A 27,784-nucleotide genomic window follows, 5' to 3' on the forward strand; every position below is an offset into this window, starting at 1 on the left:
AAGCTATATTTTGCTCTCTAGATGTCTAAGTTATTTATGTGCATGGTTGGGTTGATATCTCATTTACCAGAAGTTCATGACTTCTGCATTTACTCATACCCCACCCACATCTACCTTCATTCATAGAAAAAGTTTGGTCTGATATCAAATAATAATGAGGGGCCTGATGGGGGGGTCTCATCACGATTCACGAGTTGATTTTTTTGTCAATCACGATTCACAGAAAATAAATTTCCATGATCACGGATCACGAAAATATAAAAAAAAAATCTGTAGAAAAACGGATCGCGATAGCGAAAATGCTCCGATCACGAAGAACGAAAATAACCCATCAGGCCCCTAAATGATATGTCTAACAGTGTGTTGAAGGCCGTACGGTGACCTATAGTTGTTAATTTCTGTGTCATTTGGTCTCTTGTGAAGAGTTGTCTCATTGGCAATCATACCACATCTTCTTTTTTATATATCCAACTGTTTGTGAATTTATTATTATAATTTAACTGTTGAATAAGTATTTTATTTTTATATCATTGGACATTTGAATGTACTAGATGCACAATTAACACATTGTCATCAATATTTCAATTTTCAAAATTTTAGTTAAATCTCTCATGCATACTAGACGGGGCTATACATGTTCATGTATATAAACATCCCAGAGTACAGAAGTTAACGGAGTTATACGTTAATTACATTAAACTTTTAGTACTGTAAAATGATATTCAAAATCAGCATGAATGTCGGTCTACATCTTTCATTAATTGAATAGCTGGCAGATGATTAAACAGCGGGTGGTTGTTGTTTAAATTCACACCTTAATATGGTTAAGATAAGAACACAATAAGTGATACTTGTACATATCTTTTTCCTTCCAATAAATAAAATATGTTTTATACATAATAAGTGTTAAAGAGAAAGAAAAACAATTAAATGTTACTTTTCCCGAACCCGACAAAACTTTAATAGCAATACACAAATGCTTTGCATTTTGAATTAATTCATTCCAACTTTTAGTATTTCAAATTCACATTGTTTCCTTTGTCATTAGGGGTGTACTGCAAATAAGCTCTTTGTAATTCATTAGCAATTTTCTAATCATACAAAATGTGTTTTAGTTCTATCTATATATTTAAATTATCCAGATAATGTTTAAAATTTCAACAATTTTTAATGAGGACTTAAATTCATTTAACATTTTCGTCATAATGAATTTATTTTAAACAATAATTGAAAAATGATTAATATTTTTTTTTTTTAAGTTTTCGACGCTATCTTATATCAAACATTTTCCGTCTTTCCCAATATGGTACAGTTAGATATCGGTTTCAGTTATTTACAATATATGTATATTTATAAACATGAACTGACGTTTGATAACGAAATAATCACCATATTCAAACTTCCAGGGACACCATCAAATGTAAACTTAAAATAATTTTTGTTTTGCACCTTCAGAAAGAAGAATTATACAAAATAACACGGGACATGGCGAAATAATGTCACTCCAATAATGAATTTTATATGATTTTTTTTACTACCACTCGTCATCATTGAATTTGGTTAAGTTATGAAGGAAAAACGTATCTTTTCATGGGAAATTTTCAAATCATTAGGGACACCACTTTAAAATAACATAAAATGATTTTTTACATCAAAATAAAGATAAATTTAATAACTTTTTCACCTACCATGGCAATAGTTTATGATTGTACAAATAAAATGTTGACAAATCATTTTAAAGCAACTGTCGTTTTTTCCATATAGAACAATGTTAAATTTTATCAGTCCAAAAGTGCTTTGGTCACTGATAACGTTACCCCCGCTGAGCTGTCCCTGATTCTTGTGTATGAATATAAAGCTTTATAAAAACAGTTTATGCTGCCGCAGGATAATAATCCATATGTCTTTCTTGCATTCTGTGTTTTTGTCCCAAGTGAAAGTAAAAAATAAAACATTATTCTATTTGGAATCAATTGAAAAGTTTCCATAATATTAAACTAGAGGCTCTAAAGAGCCTGTGTCGCTCACCTTGGTCTATGTGCATATTAAACAATGGACACAGATGGATTCATGACAAAATTGTGTTTTGGTGATGGTGATGTGTTTGTAGATCTTACTTTACTGAACATTCTTGCTCCTTACTATTATCTCTATCTATAATGAACTTGGCCCGGTAGTTACAGTGGAAAATATTTTGTAAAAATTTACAAAAATTTACAAAATTTATGAAAATTGTAAAAAATTGACTATAAAGGGCAATAACTCCTTAAGGGGTCAATTGACAATTTTGGTCATGTTGACTTATTTGTAGATCTAACTTTGCTGTACATTATTGCTGTTTAAAGTTTATCTCTTCTCTATCTATAATAATATTCAAGATAATAACCAAAAGCTGCAAAATTTTCTTAAAATTACCAATTCAGGGGCAGCAACCCAACAACATGTTGCCTGATTGGTCCGAAAATTTCAGGGCAGATAGATCTTGACCTAATGAACAATTTTATACTATCAGATTTGCTCTAAATGCTTTGGTTTCAGAGATATGAGCCAAAAACTGCATTTTACCCTATGTATTATTTTTTTGCCATGTCGGCCATCTTGGTTTGCGGGCAGGGTCATCGGACACATTTTTTAAACTAGATACCCTAATGATGATTGTGGACAATTTTGGTTAAATTTGTCTTAGTAGTTTCAGAGGAGAAGATTTTTGTAAAAGATTACAAAAATTTACGAAAAATGGTTAAAAATTGACTATAAAGGGCAATAACTCCTTAAGGGGTCAACTGACCATTTTGGTCAAGTTGACTTATTTGTAGATCATACTTTGCTGAACATTATTGCTGTTTACAGTTTATCTCTATCTATAATAATATTCAAGATAATAACCAAAAACGGCAAAATTTCCTTAAAATTACCAATTCAGGGGCAGCAACCCAACAACGGGTTGTCCGATTCATCTGAAGATTTCAGGGCAGATAGACCTTGACCTGATAAACAATTTTACCCCATGTCAGATTTGCTCTAAATGCTTTGGTTTCAGAGATATAAGGCAAAATCTACATTTTACCCCTATGTTCTATTTTTAGCCATGGCGGCCATCTTGGTTGGTTGGCGGGGTCATCGGTCACATTTTTTAAACTAGATACCCCAATGATGATTGTGGCCAAGTTTGGTCAAATTTGGCCCAGTAGTTTCAGAGGAGAAGATTTTTGTAAAAGTTTACGGACGACGGACGCAAAGTGATGAGAAAAGCTCACTTGACCTTTCAGGTCAGGTGAGCTAAAAAGATGTTACAAACTAATGTTCAAATGTTCTAATAAGTACCAGACTTGAATCCATCATGGCAAAACAGGTAAAAAGAAGTCAAAGAGACACCATGTACCTCAGTGGCATTAAAAAAGTACTTCTTTAAAAAATAAAACAGTAAAATACATAAACTGAAATGACTAGCCTGCTTTACTCATCATGATCGAATAAGGTCAGATGAACCCTGTCAGACATTTGTATGGCATTCAGTAATTCAATTTGTACCGATTATCAGGTTGTTTGTATGTTGAATATGTTGTAAAATATCAGTTGCGAGTCACAATATGACGCTTTTTGTCGATTGAGCGCAGCAAACGAGATAACAAATCCTTCATATTGTGTGGGGCAGCTGATTTTTTACAATATCAATATGCAGACAACTTGATAATTGATTTATCGGGCTTCTTTGCGTCTTTTGAAAGTGTTTTCTTAGTTTCACCAGCAATCGGAAGATGACTTGAAAAGTTCAGGTCAAACTTATTAACGTCGGTTTAAACATTGTGACGTCGCTGAATTGTCCAGCTGAAAGTAATTAAGGCCGGGTAGACGTATTTGACGTCACCAAGTCGTGATATGCAATTTAATTAAGAGCTGAGCAGAGTGATAAAGACAGTGGGAGGACCGATAAAGGAAATATAGTGGTCTGAAGTAACTGAGATAAAGGTATTACCACAAATACCTAATATTGACCAATGAACTAGAAAAGCGGTAAAGGTCAGATGAACCCTGTCAGCTGACAGATATGTACTAAAATAATTCAATATGCCCAATATAGTTGTCCTTTTCCCAAGTCTTTTGAGTTATGAACCTAAAAGGCTTTGATATAGAGGATGAAATTTTCTAAAAATTGACATTTCAGGGGCAATAATCCAATAGATTTTCCGATGTTTTGGAAAATTTTGAAGGTAATATGCTGATCATTTTAATCTAATGTCAGATTGCTTAGATTGAAAATACAAACAAAAAACTGCATGTTACCTTTATGTTCTATTCTAAGCAGCAACAGCAGCCATGTTTGTTGATGGATCAATTTCCCAGATAAAAGTTTATAACAATACAAGATACCATTGGATCATTTAAGTAAAGTTTGGTAAAATTCGAGCAAGTAGTTTCAGAGAAGGCTTTTTTTTTCAAAGTTTACAACGATGGACAGATGCCAAGTGATTGCAAAAGCTAAAGACCAGCTGGTGAGCTAAAAACGGGGTAAAGTACAATACAAATATGCCCGATGGATACGTAGGGCATCTGTTTATAAGGTAAGAAGCATTTATATCTTCTACCATCTAAACTATAAAGTGGACAGAAACAGAAGCTTACACAGATGCTAGATTACCATTCTTTACTCTTTCGCTAAAGCAAAATATCATGAGGTACAAAAAAAAACAAGTTATTTATATCTAACATTTTACGTAACCAAATGCACTTTACTTATCTTGATGATAATGAATTGATGATTTTCTTCACTCATATGCAAGCGGTTTTTCTTTGCAGTTGATTTTTGTTATTCTTGCTACAAATTATAAACCAGAAAATATATACCAGAGACAATAACCGAACAAAAGTCTAATTATCAATAAGTCTAAAAGAAAGATATGGAGGATAATTCTCAAATTTGTTGGCTATATTAACCATTCTAATATGACTTGCTTCTTTCGCTTTGTAAGTAACAGCGTGGTAAAATTCTCGATATATATCTATACTTAGCGCAGACTCAGAGATGTACATATTGATGGCTGTTATTAATTACCTTACATGTTAAACCACATGTATAGTAACCTATGTGAAAACACTATGTCGATTTCGTTGTGTTCGAATTGATATTGAAAAAGAATCAACAAAAACGTTATTCCTTATCTAATGCTTAACAAAAAGAATTAATGCACAAGAGCTTAAAAAATATATAAAATCAAAATAAAATAAAAATCCGCAAAATTTCATGAAAGCATTAAAATCTTGTCTTAACATGATGTCATTTGAATAAAAACTCTCAAGGTGAAGCTTTTCTGTTAAATATACAGCGTAGGTTCGGATAATATCGCATTAAAATGAGGTTTTAAAGTAGTTTTTTCATTTTCTATTCCATTGCATTATTCGCACATTTGTGGATTTCAGCAATTCAACATGGAGGATCACTCCTTAGTTATAACTTTTCAATTGTGGATTTGAAAGTAAAAAAGCCTTCAAAACGAGTTTGGGTTAAGATTTATGAGGATTGAACACATTTTTTCTAGTAGTTATTTAAGAAATAATTCATGCAAGACTTAAGATTTATTTAAAATTTGTAACTTTAATCTTACCAGCCATACCCAAGGCAATCTTGCATTTGCTTCAGTTTTTAAATTACCGTATTTGTACTATTTGTCCGATTAGAATCGAAATCATGGAAGCCATAGATTTGTTGGACATTTACACATGGCCTGGGCTGTGATGTTCGCTAATTTTCTTAAACGCTTAGGACAAAATTTGAATATCACGACCCAGCCGCCCAGGCCATGTGTAAATGTCGAACACATCTATTGCTTATATGAATTATTTCTTATTTATAATTAATTGCCACAACTGGAATCAAAATTCTTCAAAAAATAAAGTTGTTCCACATATCCCAACAAAACTCTTACCAGCTGATCATAAAATTATCAGTTCTAAGACATTTGTCAGCGAAGTGAAGAAATAAATCATAAATTTTTATATAAAGTTTATTAACATGTGTAACAATATTAACAAAATATACATCCTTTTGGCCACATTAACATCATGTTCCTTAATTAAAGCTTTCCCCTTTATAAAATTTTATTAATAAGAGGAAGAAAAACCTCTTCAATTATTATTTAGATATTTTTATATATTACCTCTTCGTGTAATTTTGATATGAAGAGGAAGATTTACCTCTCCTCTGTCTTTACCAACCTCCCTGTAAGATAAGAACCAATCAATACTTCACTTTTGAATGATTGACATGATAGGAATGCTACACTTAATTTAGTTATTTAACTTGTGCAAACTATAAATTTTGTCTAGTCCAATTAAAAGTATCAAATCTCAAAGTGCTTTGGTTTAACATATTTTGCTGTGTGATGTAAAATGACATCTTTTTCAACATCACGGCATTTAATGTCTAATCAGTTTACACTTTTGTTGTCGGTGAATATTTAGGTTAAGACTGGTTAAAATGTTTAATGTCTACCACTTCAAGAATTTTAAGTCCTCCTGCTTTTTGTTGAATCTTAAAAATGACATTGTAAAATAAGTATTGAATAAAAATCAGAAATCAGAAATCCAAGGTTGAGGGAGAGATATTTGTCCTTTTTTGTCCCACCTTAAAAAGTTTATTCAAATAAATTCAGCAATATTATTTTTAAATGATGACAAAAATAAATAACTAGAGGCTCTCAAGAGCCTGTGTCGCTCACCTGATTCTACTTTGGTTTTGGAAATCATGTAAAAATAGATTAAAATCATAACAGATACCCTAATAATGAGTGAGGCCAAATTTGGTTCAATATTGGTCCTGTAATTTAATAAAAAAATCCTGGTGGCCATCTTGAACAGTAAATCGGCAACAAAGTAGCAACACTTAATCAGCACCTCATAAGAAACATTTATGCCATGTTTTGGTTTCATTCCATTCAGTGCACCTCTAGAAGAAGCATTTGTATGTATTTCCCATAGGGTCTTATGTTAAAGGAAGTCCCCCCATTGGCTGCCATCATGGATGAAGGATCAGCTTCAAAGTAACAAAACTTAGTCAGCACCTCATAAGGAACATTCATGCCATGTTTGGTTTCAATCCATTCAGTATGTGGTTCTCTAAAAGAAGACATTTGTATGTATTGTCCATAGGGTCCTTTGTTAAACATTGTCCCCATCTGGCGGCCATCTTAGATTATGGATCGGCTTCATAGTAACAACACTTGGTCAGCACCTCATAAGGAACATTCATGCCATGTTTGGTTTCATTGCATTCAGTGGTTCTCTAAAAGAAGACATTTGTATGTATTTCTCATAGGGTCCTATGTTACACTAAGTCCCCCGCTGGCTGCCATCTTGGATTATGGATCAGCTTCAAAGTAACAACACTTGGTCAGCACCTCATAAGGAACATTCTTGCCATGTTTGGTTTCATTCCATTCAGTGGTTCTCTAAAAGAAGACGTTTGTATGTATTTCCCATAGGGTCCCATGTTAAACTAAGTCCCCTGTTGGCGGCCATCTTGGATTATGGATCAGCTTCAATGTAACAACACTCGGTCAGCACCTCATAAGGAACATTCATGCCATGTTTGGTTTCATTCCATTCAGTGGTTCTCTAAAAGAAGACATTTGTATGTATTTCTCATAGGGTCCCATGTTAAACTAAGTCCCCTGCAGGCGGCCATCTTGGATTATGGATCGGCTTCAAAGTAACAACACTCGGTCAGCACCTCATAAGAAACATTCATGCCATGTTTGGTTTCATTCCATTCAGTGGTTCTCTAAAAGAAGACATTTGTATGTATTTCCCATAGGGTCCAATGTTAAACTAAGTCCCCTGCTGGCGGCCATCTTGGATTATGGATCAGCTTCATAGTAACAACACTTGGTCAGCACCTCATAAGAAACATTCATGCCATGTTTGGTTTCATTCCATGCAGTGGTTCTCTAAAAGAAGACATTTGTATGTATTTCCCATAGGGTCCCATGTTAAACTAAGTCCCCCGCTGGCGGCCATCTTGGATTATGGATCAGCTTCAAAGTAACAACACTCGGTCAGCACCTCATAAGGAACATTCATGCCATGTTTGGTTTCATTCCATTCAGTGGTTCTCTAAAAGAAGACATTTGTATGTATTTCCCATAGGGTCCAATGTTAAACTAAGTCCCCTGCTGGCGGCCATCTTGGATTATGGATCGGCTTCAAAGTAACAACACTCGGTCAGCACCTCATAAGAAACATTCATGCCATGTTTGGTTTCATTCCATTCAGTGGTTCTCTAAAAGAAGACATTTGTATGTATTTCCTATAGGGTCCAATGTTAAACTAAGTCCCCTGCTGGCGGCCATCTTGGATTATGGATCAGCTTCATAGTAACAACACTTGGTCAGCACCTCATAAGGAACATTCATGCCATGTTTGGTTTCATTCCATTCAGTGGTTCTCTAAAAGAAGACATTTGTATGTATTTCCCGTAGGGTCCTATGTTAAACTAAGTCCCCCGCTGGCGGCCATCTTGGATTATGGATCGGCTTCAAAGTAACAACACTCGGTCAGCACCTCATAAGAAACATTCATGCCATGTTTGGTTTCATTCCATTCAGTGGTTCTCTAAAAGAAGACATTTGTATGTATTTCCCATAGGGTCCAATGTTAAACTAAGTCCCCTGTTGGCGGCCATCTTGGATTATGGATCAGCTTCATAGTAACAACACTTGGTCAGCACCTCATAAGGAACATTCATGCCATGTTTGGTTTCATTCCATTCAGTGGTTCTCTAAAAGAAGACATTTGTATGTATTTCTCATAGGGTCCCATGTTAAACTAAGTCCCCTGCAGGCGGCCATCTTGGATTATGGATCGGCTTCAAAGTAACAACACTCGGTCAGCACCTCATAAGAAACATTCTTGCCATGTTTGGTTTCATTCCATATAGTGGTTCTCTAAAAGAAGACATTTGTATGTATTTCCCATAGGGTCCCATGTTAAACTAAGTCCCCTGCTGGCGGCCATCTTGGATTATGGATCAGCTTCATAGTAACAACACTTGGTCAGCACCTCATAAGAAACATTCATGCCATGTTTGGTTTCATTCCATGCAGTGGTTCTCTAAAAGAAGACATTTGTATGTATTTCCCATAGGGTCCCATGTTAAACTAAGTCCCCCGCTGGCGGCCATCTTGGATTATGGATCAGCTTCAAAGTAACAACACTCGGTCAGCACCTCATAAGGAACATTCATGCCATGTTTGGTTTCATTCCATTCAGTGGTTCTCTAAAAGAAGACATTTGTATGTATTTCCCATAGGGTCCAATGTTAAACTAAGTCCCCCGCTGGCGGCCATCTTGGATTATGGATCGGCTTCAAAGTAACAACACTCGGTCAGCACCTCATAAGAAACATTCATGCCATGTTTGGTTTCATTCCATTCAGTGGTTCTCTAAAAGAAGACATTTGTATGTATTTCCTATAGGGTCCAATGTTAAACTAAGTCCCCTGCTGGCGGCCATCTTGGATTATGGATCAGCTTCATAGTAACAACACTTGGTCAGCACCTCATAAGGAACATTCATGCCATGTTTGGTTTCATTCCATTCAGTGGTTCTCTAAAAGAAGACATTTGTATGTATTTCCCGTAGGGTCCTATGTTAAACTAAGTCCCCCGCTGGCGGCCATCTTGGATTATGGATCGGCTTCAAAGTAACAACACTCGGTCAGCACCTCATAAGAAACATTCATGCCATGTTTGGTTTCATTCCATTCAGTGGTTCTCTAAAAGAAGACATTTGTATGTATTTCCCATAGGGTCCAATGTTAAACTAAGTCCCCTGCTGGTGGCCATCTTGGATTATGGATCAGCTTCATAGTAACAACACTTGGTCAGCACCTCATAAGGAACATTCATGCCATGTTTGGTTTCATTCCATTCAGTGGTTCTCTAAAAGAAGACATTTGTATGTATTTCCCATAGGGTCCCATGTTAAACTAAGTCCCCCGCTGGCGGCCATCTTGGATTATGGATCAGCTTCAAAGTAACAACACTCGGTCAGCACCTCATAAGGAACATTCATGCCATGTTTGGTTTCATTCCATTCAGTGGTTCTCTAAAAGAAGACATTTGTATGTATTTCCCATAGGGTCCTATGTTAAACTAAGTCCCCCGCTGGCGGCCATCTTGGATTATGGATCAGCTTCAAAGTAACAACACTCGGTCAGCACCTCATAAGAAACATTCATGCCATGTTTGGTTTCATTCTATTCAGTGGTTCTCTAAAAGAAGACATTTGTATGTATTTCCCATAGGGTCCTATGTTAAACTAAGTCCCCCGCTGGCGGCCATCTTGGATGATGGATCCGCTACAAAGTAACAACACTTGGTCAGCACCTCATAAGGAACATTCATGCCATGTTTGGTTTCATTCCATTCAGTGGTTCTCTAGAAGAAGTTCAAAATGTAGAAAGTTTACGCCGACGACGGACGACGCCGGACGACGGACGCCAAGTGATGAGAAAAGCTCACTTGGCCCTTCAGGCCAGGTGAGCTAAAAATAAACTGCAATCATCATATCAATAATGGAAATCAAATCACTAATTTTTGGGTATAAATATGAGTTAATTTCAATCAATAAAAGAACCAATCATTAGCAGTGATTTGTCCCATATCTGATTAAGGACTGTACGGACAGATAGGTCTGTGTTAGACTCAACATCATATTTTTATCCATAACTTTAAGCTTACTTCGAAATATAATCTACATTGTAATTAAGCCACACAAAAAAATGTAAAAGAAATAAATCAATTTAAGAACACTGACATGAGGCACATACATTTGGCAAGTCACTGGTTCAAAATTAAACATAATAAAATCATCTCCTTGATGTATAAACATAAAAAAAATACAACAATGCCACTTTTCAAAACAATGTTTTTTCTACAAAATTTGTTTCCTCACATTTCAGATGGTACAGTTTTGTGACATAAATAAATTGGAATACATGTTTATATTCAATAATATGGCATTGTAAATTATCAATGTGACACAATTCATTACTAAAATCTGGATTGTAAAAAATGTTCTAATTTTTATTTTAAAATCATGAATCAATTTTTGTATGGTCATATATTCATCAACTATTGACAGATATATGCCTCACCCACCTCTGTGCATTTCAATATTTGATGCAAATGTTGAAATTTAAATGGCAAACACATAAACAATGTAACATATTTTTGTTCAACAGACAGTGACCATGAGGACAGGGCTTAATATTCAAATTTCCACGAAAAGGAGATGCCTCTAGGTTAATACAACTGCATATCAAATATCATTGATGTACCAGTGTATCTAATCAATGACATTTTCAAATATTCCCAAAACATTTAAGTCTTAATATCAACCAATTGATGAAGATTGCTATTGAAATATACAAATACCTAGCAATTATCTGTAAATAAAAATTTTAAGTTAATATATATACCATGGTTAAGTTCTTTATTGTGAATGGAGACACCCCCACCCCCTCCCCACAAAAAAAAGAAGCAAACAAATAAACAATTGCAAGATTTCATTGGTTTTCTATTCTTCCAAGTTTTGAAATTCATTCTTTCCTCATTTTAAATAGATTGATATTTACAGAAAAACTCTTGTAACACAAAAAATATGAAAAACAAACAATTCTAAAAAAGGCTATTAAAATTACCATGATTAACAAATGATTAATAATGGTAAATTGTTTGATGGACAATTAATTGAGAGATTTTCTTTTCATGAAAGAGTTTTTTTCTTATGTCTATTGAAAAAGCTGGCTCCTACATCTTCCACCTATTATTTTTAGACGATTACTATTTTTAATGATTCACAAAATGAAATAAATACATCAATCATCTTATAGCAATACAATAATTTTATAAATGCAAGGACAAGATATGTTAAAATAAAAGTCTTAACGCCTAAAGAACAACGCCTCAAATGCAAATTAAGTCCTAAATACATGGGAGTATTGCATTACTCATCATTAAAGAACACTGCAACAATGTCAACAATATTATTTTAATACATAGTACACCTACAATTATGAACAAGAGTGCACACGCTGAAATGTCTCGCCTACTTTACTAATCATTGATATTATGTTGATAGTCCTATTATAAAGCTTTATTACAACTGTCACATAAACTTAACATTAACCAAGTAAACTAAACATTGACAAATGAACCATGAAAATGAGGTCAAGGTCAGATGAACCATGCTAGGCAGGCATGTACAGCTAACAATTCTTCCATACAACAAATATAGTTGACCTATTGCTTATAGTTTAAGTTTAAAACAGACCAAAACACAAAAACTTAACACTGAGCAATGAACCTTGAAAATGAGGTCAAGGTAAAAAAAAAACCTGCGTGACTGACAAATAGATCATAAAATATTTTCATACACCAAATATAGTTGAACTATTGCATATAGTATTAGAAAAAAAGACCAAAACTCAAAAACTTAACTTTGACCACTGAACCATGAAAATGAGGTCAAGGTCAGATGACACCTGCCAGCTAGACATGTACACCTTACAATCATTCCATACACCAAATATAGTAGACCTATTGCATACAGTATAAGAAAAACAGACCAAAACACAAAAACTTAACTATAACCACTGAACCATGAAAATGAGGTCAAGGTCAGATGACACCTGCCAGTTGGACATGTACACCTTACAGTCCTTCCATACACCAAATATACTAGACCTATTGCTTATAGTATCTGAGATATGGACTTGACCACCAAAACTTAACCTTGTTCACTGATCCATGAAATGAGGTCGAGGTCAAGTGAAAACTGTCTGACAGGCATGAGGACCTTGCAAGGTACGCACATACTAAATATAGTTATCCTATTACTTATAATAAGAGAGAATTTAACACTACAAAAAATCTTAACTTTTTTTTCAAGTAGTCACTGAACCATGAAAATGAGGTCAAGGACATTGGACATGTGACTGACGGAAACTTCGTAACATGAGGCATCCATATACAAAGTATGAAGCATCCAGGTCTTCCACCTTCTAAAATATAAAGCTTTTAAGAAGTTAGCTAACGCCGCCGCCTGATCACTATCCCTATGTCGAGCTTTCTGCGACAAAAGTCGCAGGCTCGACAAAAAACTGTTTTTGCCTCCAAATCTTTTACATTAATATATCTACTGGTCAAAAAAGTTTTTAGGTATACATGTAACAATAAGAGGGTATCATAACTAAGAGAGGTTTTGACTAGCACTAAAAAGCAAAATTGTTGTTTCTATTAACATCACTGAAGATAAAAAAAAAATCATATCTGTATTCCAACTAAACATAATGCTGAAAACGCAAGCAATAAACAAATATAACTTCAATAAAAAAACATGTTTCAACATCATCATGAATTTGAATTGTAACAGAATATGTGTCACCAATTACCACAGATATGTAATAACTTAATCCAATCCTCTTCCTTGATTGTCACATAGTCAACAATATTACCAAGAGGTATAAGTCAACAATATTACCAAGAGGTATAAGTCAACAATATTACCAAGAGGTATAGGTAACACATTCCTTGATTGTCACATAGTCAACAATATTACCAAGAGGTATAGGTAACACATTCCTTGATTGTCACATAGTCAACAATATTACCAAGAGGTATAGATTACACATTCCTTGATTGTCACATAGTCAACAATATTACCAAGAGGTATAGGTTACACATTCCTTGATTGTCACATAGTCAACAATATTACCAAGAGGTATAGGTAACACATTCCTTGATTGTCACATAGTCAACAATATTACCAAGAGGTATAGATTACACATTCCTTGATTGTCACATAGTCAACAATATTACCAAGAGGTATAGATTACACATTCCTTGATTGTCACATAGTCAACAATATTACCAAGAGGTATAGGTTACACATTCCTTGATTGTCACATAGTCAACAATATTACCAAGAGGTATAGATTACACATTTGTTTTACAAATAATCTCAGATAGGTAAACAAAAAAATAAAGTTGTGAACACAAAATGGTTGGTATTTTAACAAAAAGCACCAGAACATGTAAGTAAGGGATCAATTAAAGTACTTCCATACAAATTAAAGTCAAAATATACTTTTCGCTGGTGGCAGTGATAAATAATAGTTAAAAATCAGACAGGACATTTTGTAACTATTCATTTTCCTCTTTTCCCAAAAAATTCCTCATTATTTAAAAAGGTAAAAACATATTATTTGGTTGTTTTTTTTTTTCAGCAAATGAATGTTTTTCTCCAAGTTGTTGAACAACTGTTATGATGATCCCTTGAATGAACATGTTTTCAGTAAATCTCATAATTGTATACAAAAAAAAATACAAATATCGTTTGGAAAAATAATCTCACTTTGGTGCTTGTAAAAAATAAAAAAAAATAATAACTAATCAATTCAATTTTACTTATTACTGTTTTAATGCTGTCAATGTTCCCTTTTCTAGAGACATTAAGATGGTCCCTTTAATGAACACATTTTTTGGTAAGTCTTATAATTGTATACCAAAAAATTGCAATTATCATTTAAAAAAAAAATCTCACTATGCTAGTTTGCTAGTTACAAAAATAAAGAAAAAATATAAACTTGTGAACAAAAGTACAATAGTGTCAATTTTACTTATTACCAAGTATTGTTTTAATGCTGTCATTGTTCCTTTTCCCACAGACACAGCTGTACAGACATCAAATAAAAATATGATCTGTTTTCACGAATTAATGCCATTATAGCAGATGAGTATCACATGATGAATTTATATAAGAAAAAAAATATTGAAGATAAATTTCTTGTTTAAATCAAATACCTATAAGATGATCCCTTGTACCAAATCTATAGAGGGGAAATACTCTTTCTAAAAAGTCCTTTGATTGTCAAAGGTACATTAACACTCATAAATCTAATTCTTTAGATAACAAAGGGGCTTTACTCTTGAACAGCAAATGTCAAAACCATTAACATGAACATGACAAGTGTTTTATAGTCAATAATATTGCATTCCAATTTAAAATGATTTGGTCAAGTGGTATTATTATCATTATCATCCACAAACCAAAGAAAACAAATTTTTAAGATAACAAAGGGGCATAACTTTGAAGGGTAAATATCAAATCCATCAAAATTGAACTTGACATGCATTAATTTATCTTTTTACTCTTTTACCATCTTCCATAGATCAATTCAAAATATTGACTTTCAAATTTCATTCTCAACATCCCCAATAATTCTTAGGGCTGTTCCATAAAAACATACATGAAACCCAGGGAAGGCACTCCCAAATCTCAACTATGGGTGGGTGTCATCTATGTTTTTTGGAAATGTAAGTGAATTTTCAATTTGCCTCTATAGGTGGTTACCCCATTTTTAAAGTGCCTTCCCTGGGTACCATGTATGTTTTAATGGAACAGCCCTTAAACAGTTGTGAAGAGAACCTTTAAACTTTATTGAAAATCACCATTCCCATAATTCTTAACTATTGGAGAAGAGAGAACAAGAATCTTTAAATTGTATTGACATTATTTCTGCATAATTATATATCAGTGGATAAGAGATCTTTTAAACTTTTACTCTCTACATCATGCACAATTCTTCATCAGTTGGAAACTGTTTAAACCTTTACCAGTAACATTCTACATTTTTAAAAACTGACAGACCATGGTTAACATTTCAAAACATTAATATGACAATACATCTAAGCGACAGTCTTCAGACAAATTTCATCATCAAACACCATATTGCACGAACTTTCAGCACTAGTGGGATTCTTTACTTGACCTTTCAAATCAGCTCCTCTTCAGCAGTTCATACTCTTTTTTTAGGTTCCCAGCTTGGGAAAGTCATCTTCAAACAAGGCATGCCCTCGACATGTTGGGCAGGTTCTTTCTCTTTCATATACCCACTTACTAATGCACTACAAAAAATACAATGAGTTTAAAAATACATTGGAAATTCATTATTTAACAAGAGAACAGTGTCATTGATACACTACAAAAATGCAACGAGTTTATAAGTATTATGGGAAATTTATCATTCAACATGAGAAATGACAGCCATTGCTCTCTGTTGATTCCCTCCTAAAAGCATTCAGTATCAGGAAGGTGTTGAGCAATGAAGTTGAAGCTCATCATATGGTATAAAGCATGCTCACAAGAAGCTCGATACAAAATGTCAAGAATATCTGATTTGTAGTTCCTAATAAAAATAAAATGCTCCGCTGGGTGCAGCTTGATACGACCTCAGAGGTCGAACCCTGAACAGTTGGGGCAAATATGGACACAACATTCAAGCTTGATACAGCTCTGAATTTGGATTGTGATTAAATATTTGACACAGCATAGGTGGTCTAAGAACTTAAAATTTTTTAATTTACCTATTCAAACCATATCATTATAATTTGCTTTTATATATAAATCAGAAATAACCAACTTAAAATGGAAAATTTTAAAGAAAAAAACTAGAGGCTCTAAAGAGCCTGTGTCGCTCACCTTGGTCTATGTGAATATTAAACAAAGGACGCAGATGGATTCATGACAAAATTGTGTTTTGGTGATGGTGATGTGTTTGTACATCTTAATTTACTGAACATTTTTCCTGCTTACAATTATCTCTATCTATAATTAACTTGGCCCAGTAGTTTCAGAGGAGAAGATTTTTGTAAAAGATTACTAAGATTTACGAAAAAATGGTTAAAATTGACTATAAAGGGCAATAACTCCTAAAGGGGTCAACTGACAATTTCGGTCATGTTGACTTATTTGTAGATCTTACTTTGCCGACATTTATCGTTTTTTACAGTTTATCTCTATCTATAATAATATTCAAGATAATAACCAAAAACAGCAAAATTACCTTAAAATTACCAATTCAGGGGCAGCAACCCAACAACGGGTTGTCCGATTCATCTGAAAATTTCAGGGCAGATAGATCTTGACCTGATAAACAATTTTACTTCATGTCAGATTTGCTTTAAATGCTTTGGTTTTTGAGTTAAAAGCCAAAAACTGAATTTTACCCCCTATGTTCTATTTTTAGCCGTGGCGGCCATCTTGGTTGGTTGACCAGGTCACGCCACACATTTTTAAAACTAAATAACCAAATGATGATTGTGGCCAAGTTTGGTTTAATTTGGCCCAGTTGTTTCAGAGGAGAAGATTTTTGTAAAAGATTACTAAGATTTACGAAAAATGGTTAAAAATTGACTATAAAGAGCAATTACTCCTAAAGGGGTCAACTGACCATTTCGGTTATATTGACTTATTTGTAAATCTTACTTTGCTGAACATTATTGCTGTTTACAGTTTATCTCTATCTATAATAATATTCAAGATAATAACCAAAAACAGCAAAATTTCCTTAAAATTACCAATTCAGGGGCAGCAACCCAATAACGGGTTGTCCGATTCATCTGAAAATTTCAGGGCAGATAGATCTTGACCTGATGAACAATTTTACACCATGTCAGATTTGCTTTAAATGCTTTGGTTTTTGAGTTAAAAGCCAAAAACTGAATTTTACCCCTATGTTCTATTTTTAGCCGTGGCGGCCATCTTGGTTGGTTGACCAGGTCACACCACACATTTTTAAAACTAGATAACCAAATGATGATTGTTGCCAAGTTTGGTTTAATTTGGCCACGTAGTTTCAGAGGAGAAGATTTTTGTAAAAGATTACTAAGATTTACGAAAAATTGTTAAAAATTGACTATAAAGGGCAATAACTCCTAAAGGGGTCAACTGACCATTTCAGTCATGTTGACTTATTTGTTAATCTTACTTTGCTGAACATTATTGCTGTTTACAGTTTATCTCTATCTATAATAATATTCAAGATAATAACCAAAAACAGCAAAATTTCCTTAAAATTACCAATTCAGGGGCAGCAACCCAACAACAGGTTGTTCGATTCATCTGAAAATTTTAGGGCAGATAGATCTTGACCTGATAAACAATATTACTTCATGTCAGATTTGCTCTAAATGCTTTGGTTTTTGAGTTATAAGCCAAAAACTGCATTTTACCCCTATGTTTTATTTTTAGCTGTGGCGGCCATCTTGGTTGGTTGGCCGGGTCACGCCACACATTTTTTAAACTAGATACCCCAATGATGATTGTGGCCAAGTTTGGTTTAATTTGGCCCAGTTGTTTCAGAGGAGAAGATTTTTGTAAAAGATTACTAAGATTTACGAAAAATGGTTAAAAATTGACTATAAAGGACAATTTCTCCTAAAGGGGTCAACTGACCATTTCGGTTATATTGACTTATTTGTAAATCTTACTTTGCTGAACATTATTGCTGTTTACAGTTTATCTCTATCTATAATAATATTCAAGATAATAACCAAAAACAGCAAAATTTCCTTAAAATTACCAATTCAGGGGCAGCAACCCAATAACGGGTTGTCCGATTCATCTGAAAATTTCAGGGCAGATAGATCTTGACCTGATGAACAATTTTACCCCATGTCAGATTTGCTCTTAATGCTTTGGTTTTTGAGTTATAAGCTAAAAACTGCATTTTACCCCTATGTTCTATTTTTAGCCATGGCGGCCATCTTGGTTGGTTGACAGGGTCATGCCACACATTTTTAAAACTAGATACCCCAATGATGATTGTGGCCAAGTTTGGTTAAATTTGGCCCAGTAGTTTCAGAGGAGAAGATTTTTGTAAAAGTTTACGGACGACGGACGACGGACGCAAAGTGATGAGAAAAGCTCACTTGACCTTTCAGGTCAGGTGAGCTAAAAAAGGAGAAAAAAATCCCTCCTCCAAATTTTTTGAACCCCCTTATGATTCATCACCCCCAAACTCAATCCCAGCCTTCCCTTTGTGGTATGGTACCTTGCAGTACAATTTCAGAGAGATCCATACACTTGAACACAAGTTATTGTCTGGAAACTACAAAAATGCTTGTTTTTTGGCCCCTTTTTGGCCCCAAATTCCTAAATGTTTTAGGGCAATTACCCCCAAACTCAACCCCAGCTTTCCCTTTGTGATATGGAACATTGTAGTACAATTTCATAAAGAACCATACACTTACACACAAGTTATTGTCCTTAAACTAGAAAAATGCTTGTTTTTTGCCCTTTTTTGCCCCTAATTCCTAAAATTTTGAGGCAATTACCCCCATAATCAATCCCAGCCTTCCCTTTGGGGTATGGTACCTTTCAGTACAATTTCAGAGAGATCCATACACTTAACACAACAATTTATTGTCTGGAAACTAGAAAAATGCTTATTTTTGGCCCTTTATTCCTAAACATTTTGGGCAATTACCCCCAAACTCAATTCCAGCTTTCCCTTTATGATATGGAACCTTGTAGTACAATTTCAGAAAGATCCATACACTTACACATAAGTTATTGTCTGGAAGTTACAAAAATGCTTATTTTTGGCCCCTTTTTGGCCCCTAATTCCTTAACTGTTGGTACCATAACCCCCAAAATCAATCCCAACCTTCCTTTTGTGGTATAGAACCTTATGGTAAAATTTCATAGAGATCCATTCACTTAACTAAAGTAATTGTGCGAAAACCAAAGTGTCTTCGGACGACGACGACCCGACGTCATACCAATATACGACTGCAATTTGCGGTCGTATAAAAATTGAATAAATTGCCATTATGTGTAAGAATAAATAAGTATTCAGTTTTAAAACTAGAAGTTGAGAGATGAATTTTGAAAACACATCCAACAGTATATATGTTCACATGACTCATGGAAACAAATTGTAGGATGTTACGATTTGTAGTTCTTCTGAAAATTTCATGGGACAAGCAGATAAACCATTTTCCTGGGATGGGTGTATAATTATTTATAATTGTACTTCTGGCTACTTATTTTCACTGAAAATGGATGATTGGGGTTAAATGTCCAGTGACAAACATTACATGCACATAAGGATGAGAACCTGTTCATGTACAAAAGTCCTTTTTTCAATAACACATGTATAATACATCACAACAATGGAAAACTAGACAGGTCAGTGTGCTTCTTTTTTTTTAAGATACAAGAATTTGAGAATTACACATGTGAGCACCTGAAGTGATAAAATGTATTTTACACTTTTACTGACCTCAGTATGAAACTCATGTTTACAGTCTAACATCTTAGTCTCTCCATATGACAGCTCATCATGGCAAATCACACAGATGTCATCTTCATCGTCCTACAATAAAAAAGAAAAAAAATTTTTTAAATCAATGTTCAACTTTTCCAGACTTTGATTGGAGCTTGATATATCTTATAGACACTTATGTTTTGTGAAGACCAAGAAATACAGGGTTAGTCCCCAGGGGTCATCCCGACCCCCTGCCATTTGAGAAAGTTCTAATATCTTGTAAATGGTTGAGATCCCCACCCCTAAACCATATATATTCCTATTTGTCATGTCTCGAACATTTGAATGACGTATACGGTCAGTCCCCAGGGGTTCCCCCCACCCCCAATGTTCTAATATCTTGTAAATGGTTGAGATCCCCACCCCTAAACCATATATATTCCTGTTCGTCATGTAACGAACATTTGAATGACGTATAGGGTCAGTCCCCAGGGGTTCCCCCCACCCCCAATGTTTTTTTCGGTGGGGTTCATGTTGCTCAGTCTTTAGTTTTCTATGTTGTGTTATGTGTACTGTTGTTTGTTTGTCATTTTCTTCTTAACCATGGCATGGTCAGTTTATTTTCAACTTGTGAGTTTGAATGTCCCTTTGGTATCCTTCGCCTCACTCTGACTGTACATAATCAGGGACAGGAACAAATTAACAATAAATCAATGTTCTGCAAGATGGGACTAGATTATAAATGTGCGAAAAATTACTTTATAAAAGTGCCTTTTTGTAGTTTTGCTTGCTCATTATCAGGGGCCTACAAAGGGAAATTTAAAAATCTGTTTTTTTAACATAAAAAAAATTAGAACGTTATAAAAGGACATAATACAAGAATGGTACAAGTGACACTACCCAAAATTGTACTTGATGTGAGTTTTGTGATGTTAAGCATTGCATAAAAGGTTTCATAACATTTGGTTGAAGCAAACTAAAGTTAGAGAACAGAAATCAATTTTGGGACGTACAGCAATTTTTCCATTTGTAAAGGGGCATAACTCTAGGATCTTAAAAGTGACGCCACCAAAATTCAAACTTGATCTGTTTTTTTTGTGGTAATAAGCATTGTGTATTAGTTTCATAACATTTGGTTGAAGCAAACTAAAGTCAGAGAACGGAAACGAAAAATTCAGCAATTTTTCCATTTGTAAGGGGCATAACTTTATAACGGTACTAGTGACGCCACAAAAATTCAAACTCGATCTGTGTTTTGTGAAAATAAGCATTGTGTATAAGTTTCATAACATTTGGTTGAGGCAAACTAAAGTTAGAGAGTGGAAACCAATTTTGGGACGTACGTATGTATGGACGTACAGAATGACAAGGGTAAAACTTAATGCCCCCTCCGCTACGGCGGGGGCATAAAAAAAAATTTGTTTTTCTAAACCCAATAAGGTATGCACACATGTAGAATATGGTATTTGTTCAATTTGCCAACATTGGCTTATCACTGATTGCCTGATTCTTACATGGACCTGTACATTTTGTCACCTGTATATATAATAAACAGCTGCGCCATGAGGGCATGATACGCCCGTCGTCTTGTGTGTGAATTTTTATGCAATAAGCATAAATAGTTTCTGACATTCGGTGTGACATGCGAAAACCCCCCCTTTTTTTTTTACAAAAAACTCAATATCTCTAAAATTAAATTTTGAATCAAAACCAAAAAGTATACAGATCTTTAGATTAATATAACTAAGAAGTGTGTAAAATTTTAAGCAATAATCATAAATCGTTTTTGAGATACGGCGCGACATGTGAAAACCCCCCTTTAAAAAAAAAAAAAAATCAATATCTCAAAAATAAAATTTTGAATCAAAACCAAAAAGTATACAGATCTTTAGATTAATATTACTAAGAAGTGTGTAAAATTTTAAGCAATAATCATAAATCGTTTTTGAGATACGGCGCGACATGTGAAAACCCCCCTTTTAAAAAAAAAAATCAATATCTCAAAAATAAAATTTTGAATCAAAACCAAAGAGTATACAGATCTTTAGATTATTATTACTAAGAAGTGTGTAAAATTTTAAGCAATAATCATAAATCGTTTTTGAGATACGGCGTGACATGTGAAAAAACCCCTCCCCCTTTTTTTACAAAATACTCAATAACTCAAAAATAAAATTTTGAATCATCACCAAAAAGTATACAGATCTTAAGGTTAATATAACTAAGAAGTGTGTAAAGTTTTAAGCAATAATCATAAACTGTTTTTGAGATACGGCGCGACATGTGAAAAACCCCTCCCCCTTTTATAACAAAATACTCAATATCTCTAAAATTAAATTTTAAATCATCATCAAAAAGTATACAGATCTTAAGATTAATATAACTAAGAAGTGTGTAAAGTTTTAAGCAATAATCATAAATTGTTTTTGAGATACGACGCGACATGTGAAAAAAAACACACACCTGTTTTAGTTACTAAGTCCTGTAACTCAAAAAGTTTTAATCTTATTTTCACCAAAAAGTATACAGATCGTTTGACCATCATTAGAAACAACTATGTTAAGTTTCATGAAATTTGGATAAGTCATTCTCAAGTTACGGTGCGACATGTTTACGCCGGACAGACAGACGGACGGACGCCGGACATTTGTATAACATAATACGTCCCGTCAAAAATTTGACGGGCGTATAAAAATAAGGAGATGTGGTATGATTGCCATTGAGACATCTATCCACCCAAGTTCAAATAAAGTGGATGTAAGCAATTATAGGCAACCGTACGGCCTTCTACAAGGAGAAAAACCCATGCCGTATAGTAGGCTATAAAAGGCCCCGACAATCTGTCAATTTAATATAAAGGAAACATTTAAATACAATTTTTATCAAGTTATAAGTCACCTAAGTTTTATTGGGGAATTCATCTTGTTAAATTGTCATTTATGGTGATAATACAAAAATAAATGATCATTTAGGTATAATTAGCACTTTCCTTTAATTCAGTTTCCCAAGTGTAATGTTGAACTAAACATCCAGGAGTTTAAACTTGTGGGATGGCAAATATAATCCTGCAGCTTATGCAAGAAAGTGTTGTTTGCATTTATAATCTTACAATGATACGATATAGTCTTAGGTCCGATTTCATATCTGTTTCTAAGGAACATTCATAGCAACTGTAAGATTCATCTGGAATACTGTCTTATTTTGCTCCTTGTTTCAGTAATATGTGGTATTTTACTTAATGCTCTAACAATAGTGTGCTTTTTTAGTATACCATGTCAAATCACAAATCAGGATTAGTTTGCCTTTTAACTGATAACAGAAAAATGTAATTTTTTTGTTTTTTCATAAGAGATACAAATAAAATAATCATCCTTTGTTTAGATTTCTAACATAAAAATATGAAAAGTGAGAGTACCAGTGAACTTAATATAGGTTCTAAGAGTAGACAAGAGTGCACACGCTGAAATGTCTCGCCTGCTTTACTGACCATTGATTTTATGCTGATAGTCCTAAATATAAAGTTTTACTACAAGTACCACATAAACTTAACATAATCAAAGAAAATGCGGTCAAGGTTAAGGTTAGATAAACCAAGCCAAAAATAATGTACACCTTAAAATCATTCCATACACCAAATATAGTTGACCTATTGCTTATAGTATACAAGAAACAGACCATGAAAACTTTATATTGAGCAAAGAACCATGAAAATGGGGTCAAGGTCAGATGAGCCAGACAGACATGTACACCTTACAATCATTTTATGCATTAAATATAGTTGACCCAGTGAACATAGTATCTAGGAAACAAACTTAACCAGGAAAACTTAAAATTGATCAATCAACCATAAAAATGAGGTCAAGATCATATGAACCCTGCCAGACAGACATGTACACCTTACAATCATTACATGCTTAAAATATAGTTGACCTATTGCATATAGTATGTAAGAAACAAACTTAACCATGAAAACTTGACATTAACCAATGAACCATGAAAATGAGGTCAAGTACAGATGATAACTGCCATACAGACATATACATCTTACAATCATTCCATACACCAATTGTAGTTGACCTATTGCTCATAGTTTAAGAAAAACAGAACAAAACACAAAAACTTAACATTGAGCAATGAACCGAAAAAATAGGGTCAAGGTCAAATAAAACCTGCCAGACTGAAACGTACATTGTAAAATATTTTCATCCACCAAATATAGTTGACCTTTTGCATACAGTATTAGAATAAACTGCTTCGCTGAGTGCAGCTGGATACGCCCGCAGAGGTCCAACCCTGAACAGTTTGGGCAAAAATGGACACAATATTCAAGCTTGATACAGGTCTGAATTTGGATTGTATTAAACATTTGACATATTATATGTTTCTGAATAAATGTAGTCAAAGAACTTGAAATTGGTTATATGAATTGAATTTATATTCAATTAAAGATTTCTTGCTGTTGTGCAATACACTGTCAGTGATCTGGAAGGATTTTTTCTCTATGGGCCCAGGGCTCCCATAAAATAAATTCAATGGGCCATTTTTAGAATTAATGGGCCATGTTGTCAAATGAGTGGGCCATTCGTTTACAACAAGAAATGATTGTAACAGGATGCTGTTACGAAGTCTCCCAAACAAAACTCCCATAATTTGTAATTCCCAGGGTCGCCTGACATTGGGCAACGTCCAGTGAAAATTGGTTTGGTCCAGTAAAGTAATATGCATTAGTGATACCTGGGGACTAACCTTGTATATCATTCAAATCATCTTGGCATGACAAACGAGAATATATATGGTTTAAGGGTGGGGATCTCGACCATTTACAAGATACTAGAACATTGGGGGTGGGGGGAACCCCTGGGGACTGACCCTATACGTCATTCAAATGTTCGTTACATGACGAACAGGAATATATATGGTTTAGGGGTGGGGATCTCAACCATTTACAAGATATTAGAACATTGGGGGTGGGGGGAACCCCTGGGGACTGACCGTATACGTCATTCAAATGTTCGAGACATGACAAATAGGAATATATATGACCCCTGGGGACTAACCCTGTCAGTGTTCCCTCCTGCCCTAAATAGAAGGGTGGCCCGCCCTTGGTGCCCTTACCCCCGCCCTTCTGCCCTCCAAAGTAAAAGAATGCACCCCTCTGCCTTTTCAAAAAAATTAAATTTCCAAATTTCATGACTACCGGCGTTTCCGGTAAAATTGTTACCTGATTGTGTAACACTAATTAACTGACAATGGGATTAAGTTAAATACCTAATGCTTTGGCAGTTTTATCACCTTTGTTAATGATTGTTTACTGCTAATTAGTGGATTTAAGATAATTGAACAAATACTAGATATTTAATACAGAATGAAATGTCCACATGTTATCCATTTGTAATGTTTATGTACAGCATGTACATCTGAAAAAATTTATTCCAGTAGGCATAACATAATAAATAAAATCTTAAACAATTTTAAAGGCATACATAGTTTTGACATAATTGGTAAAAAATGTTTTGTTTCATAACCAATCAGTATGAAATTTAAAGAAGAATCAAAGAAATTTGTACTTTGAACATAACAAGATTCACTTCCTGTTTTACTTCTTGTATTTTATAATCCTCCTGACATAGGAGCACTCAACAAATTTATTTTTAACAATGATGGAGAAAAAAGTAACTGTTTATACCTTCTGCAATATATTATTGCATCAATATAATATGATCATCTCCTGTCTCACCTGTTATATTTATAAAACTCCTTACTGACGAGCACTTTGGTGTGCACTTAAAAATACTTTTTTGTAACAATTCAAATGATAATAAATAACTCTCAATAACATATATACTATATGTTTGAACAAGTAATTTAAATGTAGATAATATAATTACATTAAACATTCAATTCCATCTTTCAAAACTACTTGTTTATTTTTATAGACTGGTATAAGTTATAAAACATTGAAATTTCTGATGATTATTTTCCTTACCAAATGTACAAGTTTGTTTAGAATAACATCAAAATGATATGCTTTGCTTCATGGTATGATAGTTTGATAAAAAAAAAAATCTTATTGGAACCAAAATCAAGAACACATTAATTTCTGAATATGGTTTAAATACAACTAATGTTCTTCAGCTGAGCCTAGCAATATTCAAGGTTACTTTATACACTGTCCAACAGTGCCCTTAAAATCTGGGTTATAACGCTAAAGTGCCCTTTCAGACAACTAGCACCCTTCTGCCCTGAGATTCAAACTGGAACACTGCCTGTATATCATTCAAACCATCTTAGCATGACAAACCAAAATATATATGGTTTAAGGGTGGGGATCTCGACCACTCACAAGGTATTAGAACTTTCTTAAATGGCAGGGGGTGGGGGTGACCCCTGGGGACTAACCCTGTATTTCATTTAATGGGCTTTATCATTTAGAACATTTTCAATTAAAAAGATTGTGTCTATCACAAACGGTTTTCAATTTATAATCATTTGAAAATTTAAAAAAATAAAATCCCATAGGGTTCTATAGTAAAACCCTCTTTTCTTTTTGCCCCTCAAAGTACCCCTTTATAAACCCCATTGCACAAACAAAACCCTGATTACACCACTAGACATGTTAGTCTAACATATTGTGAAACCCTAAGTTAATCTGACAAGCGGTTTTGGAGAACGGGTGCGGACAAGTTCAAATTTAAAAGCGGCGGAAGAGGAAGAAGAAGAAGAAGAAGAAGAAGAATAATAATAATACAGCAGATTTCATTGAGTGTGTAGGGAAAGGTAGAATCCTTGGTTAGCTTGCTTGTAAGCTGAACCGTGAAGTCATTATTAGGTAAGGTATACTACCCTCCTTTCGAAGTAGTCTAGTCTTACAGACAGATAAATTGGTTATCTGTCGGACTAGTCTACTCTTAAAGGAGGGTAGTTTACCTAACCTAATAATGACTTCACGGTTCAGCTAACAAGCAAGCTAACCAAGGATTCTACCTTTCCCTACACACTCAATGAAATCGGCTGTAATAAGAACTGAGCAAAAACAATAAGTCTTCCCAAACTTCGTTTGGGAGACTTAATAAATAATTTAAAAATAAAATGTATATTTCAGCAACGAGGCAGTGGTACTTACAGTACCTGTATGATTCTAATTGATATCATGGATATTGTTCCTGTGCTTTGTAATTTCAATTTCAATGAATGTACAATAATTTCTTCCAAACCGTGCAATATTTACGATAACCTTTATTTACAACTGGTACTGTTGCCTTGTTCATGTTCATGTTTTTCTTTACATTAAATTTGGGTCTTAGTCGATTGCCATACTTTATTCCAGACATTCCGTATTAGAGGACGTTTCTGGCATTTCCTCTGCACTTCTTGTATTATTATTACTTCATCGCCATGACAAGAATAACAGTAGAGAGTAAAGTTAATTGATAAGACAAAACAACAATTCGCTGAAGGCATGTTTACAAAATTTTCAAACGAGCCAAAGACCAAAAAATTGACAAGGACAGTTAAGCGCCTTTTATGGAAACTACATTCATAAAAAGGCTTTTGGGTTTTTCAATCGAAATAATAGCAAGCTTACTTAAAAGATTATAATTAGAGAAAAATTTTCGACTGTACTAGCCAAATTTCACAAATTTAAAGTTGTTTATAAAAATTTATATCATGAAT

General features: G+C 34.1%; 1 protein-coding gene and 2 long non-coding RNA genes across 16 annotated transcripts in view; 1 reads left to right on the forward strand and 2 right to left on the reverse strand.

Moving 5' to 3' along the window:
* Positions 1-5,988: 5,988 nt before the first annotated feature.
* Positions 5,989-10,549, reverse strand: LOC127706748 (uncharacterized). Of its 13 annotated transcripts, none has more exons than XR_007984539.1 (3): positions 10,383-10,549; positions 9,055-10,216; positions 5,989-8,888 (listed from the first exon to the last, which is right to left on the reverse strand). It is a non-coding gene; the product is annotated as an uncharacterized LOC127706748 (long non-coding RNA). The 13 variants fall into 13 exon arrangements; XR_007984544.1 differs by having other exon boundaries at positions 9,055-9,552; positions 9,719-10,549; XR_007984543.1 differs by having other exon boundaries at positions 9,055-9,386; positions 9,553-10,549.
* Positions 10,550-12,746: 2,197 nt separating this feature from the next.
* LOC127706750 (uncharacterized) lies at positions 12,747-14,910 on the forward strand. Of its 2 annotated transcripts, none has more exons than XR_007984552.1 (3): positions 12,747-13,519; positions 13,572-13,675; positions 13,728-14,910. It is a non-coding gene; the product is annotated as an uncharacterized LOC127706750 (long non-coding RNA). The 2 variants fall into 2 exon arrangements; XR_007984551.1 differs by having other exon boundaries at positions 13,780-14,910.
* A 618-nt stretch (positions 14,911-15,528) lies between these two features.
* The window catches only part of LOC127705511 (uncharacterized), a 44,457-nt gene continuing 32,201 nt past the window's right edge, over positions 15,529-27,784 (reverse strand). Inside the window, exons 10-11 of the mRNA XM_052209839.1 lie at positions 20,126-20,218; positions 15,529-15,965 (exon numbers count right to left, since the gene is read on the reverse strand). Of these exons, the coding sequence (XP_052065799.1) occupies positions 15,870-15,965; positions 20,126-20,218 (189 nt within the window). The 3' untranslated portion in view covers positions 15,529-15,869. The remainder of the gene's footprint in view (positions 15,966-20,125; positions 20,219-27,784) is intronic.

This window comes from Mytilus californianus, unplaced genomic scaffold (assembly GCF_021869535.1).
Source record: "Mytilus californianus isolate M0D057914Y unplaced genomic scaffold, xbMytCali1.0.p SCAF_6, whole genome shotgun sequence".
In the NCBI taxonomy this organism is placed as follows: Eukaryota; Metazoa; Mollusca; class Bivalvia; order Mytilida; family Mytilidae; genus Mytilus; species Mytilus californianus.